At 40.1% G+C, this 11,138-nt stretch overlaps 1 protein-coding gene across 1 annotated transcript in view; it reads left to right on the top strand.

Moving 5' to 3' along the window:
• The window catches only part of Cad89D (cadherin 89D), an 80,278-nt gene that overhangs the window by 49,047 nt on the left and 20,093 nt on the right, over positions 1-11,138 (top strand). The window contains exons 7-10 of the mRNA XM_017897505.1: positions 766-1,729; positions 4,406-4,564; positions 7,210-7,387; positions 9,671-9,932. Coding sequence (XP_017752994.1) covers positions 766-1,729; positions 4,406-4,564; positions 7,210-7,387; positions 9,671-9,932 — 1,563 coding nt within the window. The remainder of the gene's footprint in view (positions 1-765; positions 1,730-4,405; positions 4,565-7,209; positions 7,388-9,670; positions 9,933-11,138) is intronic.

Below are 11,138 nucleotides of genomic sequence, written 5' to 3' on the forward strand. Positions count from 1 at the left end.
AAATATATACTAAATAATTTTGCAAATTATATTTACTGATAATTATAGGAAATAATATAATATTAACTTGAGAAATATTATTCTGACTCTATAGATATTCGCATCATATGACAATTCAAAGATATATAATCCAGAAAATACCGATATTAAATAGAAATGGAATAAAACTTGTAGTCAAATTTCTTTCTTCACCCCCAAAAAACAATTTTAATAGGAAGTATAACTCGGGGAACAGAATGGATTCGGATTAAAATTAATAAAAGGTCTCTTGTTCAAAATGTTTATGATGAATGATCAAGAGCGATCGCGGACACAAAGTCGCCATCCGCTGGGGTTCAGCCATTGTTGGCTCTTTTACACTAAACATCCGACTATCTCTCCCAAAATTATATTCCACGAGATATTTAATCCTTTGCACTCGAGAGGCAACCCTCGTCGCCATTTATTCAAATTCTAAAGATCTATTTTAATTAACATATCACATTTAAAGTTACTCAATGATGCGCGGAATGTCGATGCAAAATAACTCTACGTCTTAGTTTGTATACCATTTCTTATTTATTGTTTTAAAAATATCGTCGACTTCATGACAGAAAGTCTTCGAATTACTGTATTTTCCTAACGAAAAAATCAACGAGTACAAATAGTTAAAAGATATCAACCCCCATACCTCAATCTCTCTTACGCCCACCTCCCTAACCTCTCTAAATCGTTCCGACAACCCGAACCCAACAGGGATATTAACAACCACCATGAATCTTACAGGCATATCCGATCTTCATGAAAATCAATTTCTCCACACCGATCCAAGTCGTGGACCGCGACCGAGGCATCAACGCATCCGTTCGCTATGGCATAATATCCGGCAACGAGCTAGGCTTCTTCCACCTGGACCCCAAGAACGGTACCCTGTATCTGACACGTCCCATCGACCTGGACGCCGAGCGAAATTTGCCAGGGAACACCTTCACTCTTCGAATCCACGCGTCCCAAGTGGAGAACCCGTTAAAATCGGCAGTGGCCCGTGTGGAGGTCGAGATCCTGGACCTGAACGACAACCTGCCCGAGTTCGAGGTGGACCTGTACAACATCAGCATCGTGGAAAATCTACCGAACGGATTCAGCGTGCTGCAGGTGATAGCACACGACAAGGACCAAGGCGAGAACGGGCAATTCGATTACGATCTGCGAGATCCGTCCGGTGCCTTCTCCGTGGACGCGAAGTCAGGATGGCTAACGGTGAAGGATCAGTCAGTCTTGGACCGCGAGAAGCGGGATCACCTGCGGATGAAGGTGTTCGCTTTGGAGAGAAGACCCAGCGTGGTCGTACGTGACAACCCGCGAAAAGCAAATGGCTCTTCCGTGGAAGTCGAGGTGACTCTGCTCGACGCGAACGATAACAATCCGATCTTCGTGCCGGAATACCTCTACGAACTGGTCGCCAGAAGCGACTACAAGGTGGGCACGGTGCTCGGCCAGGTGCACGCGGTCGACGACGACCTGGGGCCCAACGGTTTGGTCAGGTACAGGCTGCAGAAATCCTTGAATTCGACGACCCGTACGCCGCCGTTTATGGTGGACGAGATCACTGGCATGATTACGGTAGCCGAGAGTCCGATCCTCGAAGGCAAACACGCGATCTTCGTGGAGGCTGCGGATCAACCGGCAAATCCTAGCGAGAGGAGGTACTCTTTGGCTGTAGTGACTGTGGACGTCTCGAGATCTGATGGTGAGCTTGAGTTATGCGTTTCGCTTGGTTCATCATGGGGTTGTTAAAGTATGTTAGATCCTCGAGGCTAGGTGATTGATAGCTGAGGAGCTGATTTGTTGCACGTTTCTGGTGATGGTTTCGATAGATGGGGTGTGGTTGGTTCGTTAAAGCAGCGAAGTTCTGTTATTTTATAAATGGAGGAAATTTTTACTTCTATTTCGATTGGAGGATATTTTTGGAGCAATTGTGATTGGGCATGAATCAATCCCTTTCCGTACTTTAACGAGTCTGACTCGTGATGGTGGTATTGGGTCGAACATGAATATCACGTGCCAGACTCGTGAGTAGAGAGTCAGCCCATACATGGATATCACGAGCCAGACTCGTGAATAGAAAGGTGGCCCAATCGTAAACATCACGGGTCAGGCTCGTGGACGCATCACACGTATTTATATTTCGGCTCGTATTGCGACTATTTTCGAGCATCAGTTTGATCTGATCATCGCGCGTTGACGTCTACCATTTGGGCCCAGATTTCGTCGAGCTGAATGGTACAGGAAGGGGTTAACTGTGCTAAAATATTCACACGTTCTTTGGAATTATTTGGAAATCTATTATTTTGTTGCACGTTCTTGGTGATGGTTTCGATAGATAGGGTGTGGTTGGTTCATTAAAGCAGTGAAATTCTATTATTTTATAGAGGAAAGGAATTTTTACGTTTATTTCGATTGGAGGATATTTTTGGGGTAATTATAATAGAATTTGAATTAACTGTGCTGAAATATTCACACGTTCTTTGGACTTATTTGTAAATCTGTTATTTGTAAATAAGGAAGACTGGTTTGAGAGCTATTTTCTTGGCTCTCTTGCATTTTGAACCTAGGAAACCTGAAAATCCTGATCTGCAATCTGCTAATCCTCAATTCCACTGTCTTAAGCTCCTAGATTGACAAGATAATTGGGCTTACATCATGGCTCTTGTCTTTCAGGTTTTATTAACATCACGCTTATTAAATATATAGGAGTCGAGTCTAAATTGATGATACCTTGTCTTTAACGGTTGATCTTGGGATCAAAACATTCCCAGAATGCATCCTAGATTTGCTCAAACTTTGACCGTTATGTAACCATAATTTCAAAGTATCTTGCGACCTTTCTAACCTTCGATGAAGTAAATGATAATCGTTCACATTGGCACTTGTATATTCTGAAAAATTGTTGAAATTCCTTGAAAGACCTCGTGTTACAAGTGCTATGCGATGATATAAGCTAAAGATTTTTGCCATCCTATTGTCACGGGACAATCACTGCGGCGACTTTAAGAAAATGGCGCTTGGACTAACTCTGGAGTAAAGATGCGATGGTTTATATTAGCACGGATAACTACTTATAATTATGGATAATATAAGTAGAGATCTCACGGATGTACAACACCATAGATTAATTTTGTAACAAAATGCACTTTATTTCGCTCTGGCTGGGATATATGCACAGTTTTGTACAGTGGAGAAAATGTCAGGTTCTGGGGAATGTCTGCTGATTAACTCATTTACATCATGACCCTAACTGAAGGTGTCAGCGACGTTCAACTGACGATTTGCCTGTATCATCGCGTGAGGTTGGTCGTATGTGCAGTAAATGATTTCCGAATTATTCATGGAGTTTACTATTTAAAACAATTAATACACAATGTTACATGGCAAACATCGCGTTTTACATTTTCCTATAAAGAAGGGAAAGATAAAAATTATTTTATAAATAAAATAAGAAATAAAGTAAAATAAGATAAAGGTAAAACTTGTTAAGAATATAATTTATTGAGATAATGTAGGTGAGATGCTCACAAAAGGGATTAAACGTGATCTGTGGCATACACGTGTGGAGAATATTCAGCGACTGTTAATGAAAAATGTCACAGCTCGCGGATTATTCCATGCTTGGATGTAAATGGGTTAAGGGTTGGTTCTTGAGTCAGGGGTGGGCTTTGACTGGTTTCGGATGGTTCGTGTCTGGTTTTGGAGATTTTGTGTATATACTTGGGTGATAAGGAAGCATATGGAGAGGTACCATATGCTTAGTAGGCATCTGTTTGCTCAGCGTTGGCTTCTGAGACATTGGTCTCATAATCTCGGCAACAAGGTGGTCCTTACACTATCGCAGTCACTGCCAGGATTTACCGTTGACACCTAGGATTTACCAAGCTTCGAGCTTCTTATGTCATCACATCACAAGTAACACGAGGGATGAATCTGTCAAAAACTTGGGAATTATCGGAACACACGTTCCGGATCGTCCATGTCGAATTACCTTCCAATCGGAATCCATCCACTTCGTTATTCCGCGCACCACCTTCTCCTTTGTACCCCAGTCACGGGAATCCGGGAAACATTCGGAGAAACGAGTTTCGCAGGGAATCCACGCGCCTCGTCACGCCGAATGTCGCACGGATATTTTCCTTACATCGCCATGGGCCGGAATTTTATCGCGCGACAAAGAAAATCCTGAAATATCTTCGCACGGTTCGCTACGTCCCTAGGGTGGTGGGACAATTTTATCGCAGTCGAAACGATCGTCGCTGATTCCTCGAGCACGCAAACACCCGTTTATTCGATCGTTCCACGTTCCCAGTGCTGTAGATGCGAGGATGGAAGGAGAAAGATTTATGCGAATCCTTCTTGCACGCTTATTTCGCAGGGCCGGAGTCGCTAGAGCCGGACTTCGTGGGAGCTCCTTACGAATTTTGGGTCGGTGCCAATGTGGCAGTCGGTACCAGCGTTGGCCAGATCCGCTTGAACGACGCCGTGAAGACCAATGACCTGATCTACGATCTGCTGCACAGCTACGAGAAGGGGGGTACGTATCTGAGCAGGATTAACTTCTCGTATCTTATATCTACTATAATACTATATTATAATGTAGAGATAGGGTGATTGTTAAATAACATAAAACTATTTATTAAACATAAAATATAATATACAATGTGCGGTGACGGTAAGGACTACGAATATAGATATCTATCAACTAAACTTTTACGACTACAACTAATAACACGATTATAACTAACAACGCAATTACAACTAATAACACGAATACAACTAACATCACAATTCTTCACAACTCACTGCCTACTCACGCCCTTGCATCCCTATTTAAAACCACCCATTCTATCCTCTTTCATACCTATTCTCTCTTTCCAAATCACACTTTCCTACGCACTCCTTGCAATCTTACCCTCAGCGGGTTACGTAGCCCAAACACTCAAACGCATTCCTAAAGACACTCTTCACTTTCATCAGATACATTCATAAACATACCGTCCACACGATCCTACGCACGGTCATCCGTCCTTTCGCACGCACTCTAGATAACATGCTTGACCCACTCATCCTGCGATACCACAATATTATACAATACTATTACACTAATATTAATGTGAGATCGGGGTGGGTGGATTGGCTAAAGTAACGTTGTTTTACTGCTTCCTAAAATACAATAAACTTATACTTATTGGCTGCGAAACTAGGGACCCGCTACGGGTACGCTCTACTTTTACTTCTTGCACACTATCTTTGGGACCGTTAAGGACTGCCCCTGCCCGCGCCCTTGTGCCCTTATTTAACCCTTAGAGTGCTGAATACTCGCGGCCCATGTGGTCCGTACGGACGGCGCGCGGCCAGCGCTGACGATCGCTGTGGACGGGATACTTTTTCGCTAGACTGAACTCTGTATCCCGCCTTGGCATCGCTAAATAAGCCGCGAGGTCGGTATTTCCTAGGTTTATAACACGATCGGAAAGACAGACTATTTTACACGAAAATAACTACATATTGATTGAAAAAATCGACAAACGCATATATGCGCCCTTAGTCCAGGCCGATGACTCAGAGAAAACACATAAATGCGGCCTTAGGCTACACGGATGACTTTCGCCAAACGCATATATGCGTCCATAGAGCTTTAAGGGTTAAGCATTCACTCTGTCCTCATCTATACCCACGTTCTCTCTTCTCAATCGGTCGGTCACGTATTCTAGACAGTCAGGCGCATTCATAAACTTTCATAAACATTCATTGCAATCGATCCTCTTGTACGAGGTCTCTTTCGTTCTAAGTCCAAACACACTTATCATTCTTCCAGGGCCGTACTTATGCCAATCCCACATTAATAATATAATATACTAATATCATTATTAATATAATATTGTATGATTAATGCTCGGTTAATCCTATGCTAATAAACAACGACCTACTTTTAATAACAAAATAGATTAATATAAACTAAAATATTGCACTATATCATAGAGACAGAACTTATGACTGAATTAGGTTCTTTTAGAGAGAACGTTATGATAACAATTAATTTATTAAATGTAAGCGATTAGTTTATATCTTAGTCTTCCAAAGTCTTCGAGGTTACCCAAGATAATGTGCCAATTGCGTTCAAGGTTAGGATAAATTAGATCATCGATTTTCAGAATTTTTCAGGAAATAAACTTAACGTCATATCAATGTAATCATACTTATCATTATTATTTAATACATTTATTTTTCTAAATAAATGATTAAGTTATTATTCTATTAAATTATTCTAAATAAAATTTATTTTACGTTGAAGAGCACATCTTGCTATTAAAACGAGCTTCTTTCGAGTGGAACTATCAGGTTTCAAAGCTGCAACTAGCAACCAGTACTCTGTAACTAGAACTAGAATTAGGTCAATATACCCCAATTCTCTTCAGTTTCTAATCATTTTTATAACTTTAATATTTGTAAATTTTCATAATTTAAATTCAAATTAAATAATCTTAATTTAAACCAGTTTAAATTAACGAAAAGTAAATATAAAATTTCGTACCCTCCTCCTTTTTGAAAAATTTACTTCTATAATTCAATATATAAATATAAATATTCCAGCCTGGTCCCATAAAAATGGCACCATATTGCTATTTCCTCTTAGTTGATTTTGAAGGAAATTCTAAAGCATGATCGATAATGCAATGCTGCTCTAAGGCCTTCAAAGTCACTCGAGATCATACATCAGCCCCATGCAAGGATCGATGTATAAACAAGTGGATTGATTTTTAAGATTCTGAAAAAGAAGACCCACTCGACGTCGTATCAGTATAATCGTACACTTCCAATAAAAATCTCATAAATCATACATTATTAACCACTTAGCCACGAGTGTACATCCATTAAGTCTCCCATTTTTCATCCGACATCTCCCAGCGCTCGATACCCAGGCCCGAATCGATACCGCCTCCAAAATTTTTCAAATATCCCCGAAGCATGTGCAAACTTCCCTCTAAAGTAGCCAGAAGGGATATAAAATTCGCGTTGCGAAGAGACAGAGTTCATTACGTTTAACCACGCGGATGTCTAACGACCGAATAATCTATACCTAGCACGGGTGCGCAGCTCCAGCCTCTCCATCGGGGAGAGGTCTGTTGCCCTGAACCTAATTCGTGACACATGTTGCATACATTCATGGCATTTCAGTCCCTTTCGCCGTGGAGGAACGCTCTGGAACGATCACAGTGGTAGAGGAGATCGAGAAGTACGACAGATCGACCTATGACTTCGAAGCCATCGTCACTGACGAGAGGGAGCTGATGTTGATCACCAATGTGTCCATCCACGTGGTGCACCCTGATGACGAGAGGGGTATCTTCACGAAGTAAGCGAGGATTTAGGTTTATTATGTATTTTCAAATTTAATTTGTTATTTATTGGTATTTATTTTGAAATCGGGTTTATTACTTGTTACTTGATTTCAATTTCGATTTGATATTCGTCTTGAAATTTAGGGTTTATTATTTGTAATTTATTTTGAGTTTAGGTTTATTTATCCTGGAATTTCGTAGTTAATGGTGATTGGTGAATGGTGAATGGTCGGGATGGGATAAATTTTATATTTTCACATTGCAAGTAAAGTTAGAATTCTATAGGTATATTTGTTTGGATTTTAAGCAAAGTTTAGGAATTATATTTTTATCTATTTTGAGGCAAGGACTGTGATTAAAATTGTGCAGCGAAATTTTTAGAAGTTTCTTAATCTTCTTCCTCTCACTTTAACTTTCACATTCAACAAAGGAATGTCACAATTCCGCCCCTTTCAATAATGGAGTCGCGAATTCTTTATAAAGGCGTTTGATGATCATCCCTGGATCGATGCCTCCAATTTTCACGAGCAACAAAGAAATATAAAAATCCCACCCCTTGTAGCAAGGGAGTCACGAATTCTGTATAATAACACTCTCCCTTCGATGATCAGCCTTCCATCGATATCTCGATTTCACTCCTCTCACTACAATTTTCACGAATAACAAAGAAGTGTTAAAATCTCACCCCTCTAAGAAGGGAGTCACTAATTTTGTATAAAGAGGTTCGATGATCATTCTCACAATCAATATCTCGATGTCTCTCCTATCATTCCAATTTTCACGAACAACAAAGAAATATAAAAATCTCACCCCCTGTAAGAAGGGAGTCGAGAATTCTGCAGAATGGCATTCGATGATTAACCCTCAATCGATATCTCGGTATCTCTCCTCTTACTTCAATCTTCACCAGCAATAAAGAAATATAAAAAACCCACCCTCTCTAACAAGGGTGTCACGAAATCTGTATAAAGGGATTCGATGATCACCTCTCTTCTCTCACTTGAATCGTCACGCTTAACAAAGAAATGTAAAAATCCCACCCCCTGTTACAAGAGAGTTACAAGTTTTGTATAATAACATTCACCCCTCGATGATTATTCCCTCGATCGATATCTCGATATCTCTCCTCTTACTTCAATTTTCGGGAGCAATAAAGAAATATAAAAATCCCACCCCTTCTAATAAGGGAATCACGAATTCTTTATAAAGGTGTTTGATGATCAGCCCTCGATCGATGCCTCCAATCTTCATTAGCGACAAAGAAATATAAAAATCCCACCCCCTGTAAGAAGGGAGTCGAGATTTCTGTAGAATGGCATTCGATGATTAGCCTTCAATCGATGCCTCGATATCTTTCCTCTCACTCGAACCTTCACGTGCAACAAAGAAATATAAAAGTCCCACCCCCTGTTGCAAGAGTGTTACAAGTTTTGTATAATAACATTCACCCCTCGATGATCATTCCCTCGATCGATACCTCGATCCCTCTCATCTCACTCCAATCTACACGAGTAACAAAGAAGTGTCAAAATCTCACCCTTCTAACAGGGGAGTCACGAATTTTGTATAAACGAGTTCGATGATCATTCCCACGATCAATATCATTCCAATTTTCACCAGCAACAAAGAAATATAAAAATCTCACCCCCTGTGAGAAGGGAGTCGAGAATTCTGTACAATGGCATTCGATGATTAACCCTCAATCGATATCTCGGTATCCTCCTCTTACTTCAATCTTCACCAGCAATAAAGAAATATAAAAAACCCACCCTCTCTAACAAGGGTGTGACGAAATCTGTATAAAGGGGGTCGATGATCAGCCCTCGATCGATGCCTCCAATCTTCATTAGCGACAAAGAAATATATAAATCCCACCCCCTATAAGAAGGGAGTCGAGAATTCTGTAGAATGGCATTCGATGATTAGCCTTCAATCGATATCTCGATATCTCTCCTCTCACTCCAATCTACACGAGTAACAAAGAAGTGTTAAAATCTCAGGCCCTCCAATAATGGAGTCGCGAATTCTGTATAAAGAGGTTCGATGATCACCGCTTGATCTCTCTCCTTTCACTCCAATCTTCACGTGCAACAAAGAAATATAAAAATGCCACCCCCTCTAACAAGGGAGTCACGAATTCTATATAAAGGCATTCGATGATTACCCCTCGATCGATACCTCGATCTCTTTCCTTTCACTCGAACCTTCACGTGCAACGAAGAAAGGTCAAAGAACGCCCAACTTTACGGAGTTCACCCCAACCCTCCGCTATAGAAGTCGATGTCCGCTGATTGCAGGGGAACGACCACAGCGCCTCTGGTCTTCCACGTGAAGGAGAACGTAGCCGGCGCTTACATCGGCCAAGTGCTTCCGCAAAATGGCACCGGCACGTCCGCCGCGGGCACCCGCTTCTTTATCGTCAATCAGCAGGATGTACCCGACATCTCGATCACCGAAGATGGCGCCCTCTACGCGCCGCACGGTCTCGATCGCGAGGCCAGACAGAACTACAGCATCATCGTGAGCGCGGAGAGTCCACGCAGCGTTGGTGTGTTCCAGGTGAGTCGTTTCTTGGTAATAGAATCAACCACAGTCAAATAACTGGCGAATGAAGAAGAAATGGAGGCTTAAAAGAAAATGAAAGAATGAAACATGTTGGAAGATTCACTATACGTATGTGTATTCGATGAAAAGCTGAGAAGATGAGGGATTAAGGAGATGACGTTGATTGCGGAATTTTTGACCGCAGTTTGAAACGTAGACTTAGTGTTGACAGTCGTTGAGTCATTGGAGTGTTATTATAGTACGAAGAGTATATAGTATATATAGTACGAGTATTGTCAAATTACGGGGAGGCTGTTGATGGGTATTTTCAGACCTAGGCACGAGCTGATATCTTCTTTGGTAGAATTTATTTTGCATTGACATCTTGACAGAACTAAGTTAGGTTGGTTGTATATACTGTGCAAGTTAAAAGAAAATTATTTTAAATGGAAGTGTTGTACAATTTAAAAAGAAAAAATATTCACAATGTTAAAGAGTATGACAGTACTTCAAGATATCACACTGTGAATTTCAATTATCGCGAAATTAAGAGATAAATAAGCGAATTGTACCGATTATTAAATAAAAAGGTTCGGGATTAAATTTAAAAATTTTATTAAAAATTAGGATAATAATTTTCATTTTTTGTAAGGATTAAAAGAAAATGAAAATTACTACCTTGATAATTCCTAATGTTATTGAATAAATTTTTTAATATAAATTAATTCTATTTAATTTATTAAATTATTATAACTTGATAATTAATGTGCCAATTCTATATGCAAGAAATTTATTTATATACTTTTGAATGTATAGAAAACTTTTTATAAAATATGTATTAAAATTTTCAATTGTATTGACATTTTCGACTAATATCGTGGTGAGCTAGTAATTTCACATAAATGAAGGGATCAAAACTTATTGAATTGCTATAGCCATTTCAATTTCTATCGGTTTTTGATTATTATATTATATTATAATATTAAAAAGACTTGTCGATGGATTTGTGTGTCTAGATCTAAAGAAGACCCCTCCATAGCTTTATATGTCTGATGTCTGGGTCTGAAAAGACCCCTTGATAGTTCTGTGTCATTCTGTATCTAGAAAGACCCGTCGAAAGCTTTGTCTGTGTCTGGGTCTCTAAAGACCCGTCCATGTCTCTGTATATCTAGTGTTTGGATCTAGAAAGAGTCGTCTGTGAGTCTATATTTGTTTGGGTCT

This window comes from Eufriesea mexicana, unplaced genomic scaffold (genome assembly GCF_001483705.2).
Source record: "Eufriesea mexicana isolate 0111107269 unplaced genomic scaffold, ASM148370v2 scaffold4744748802, whole genome shotgun sequence".
Classification (NCBI taxonomy): Eukaryota; Metazoa; Arthropoda; class Insecta; order Hymenoptera; family Apidae; genus Eufriesea; species Eufriesea mexicana.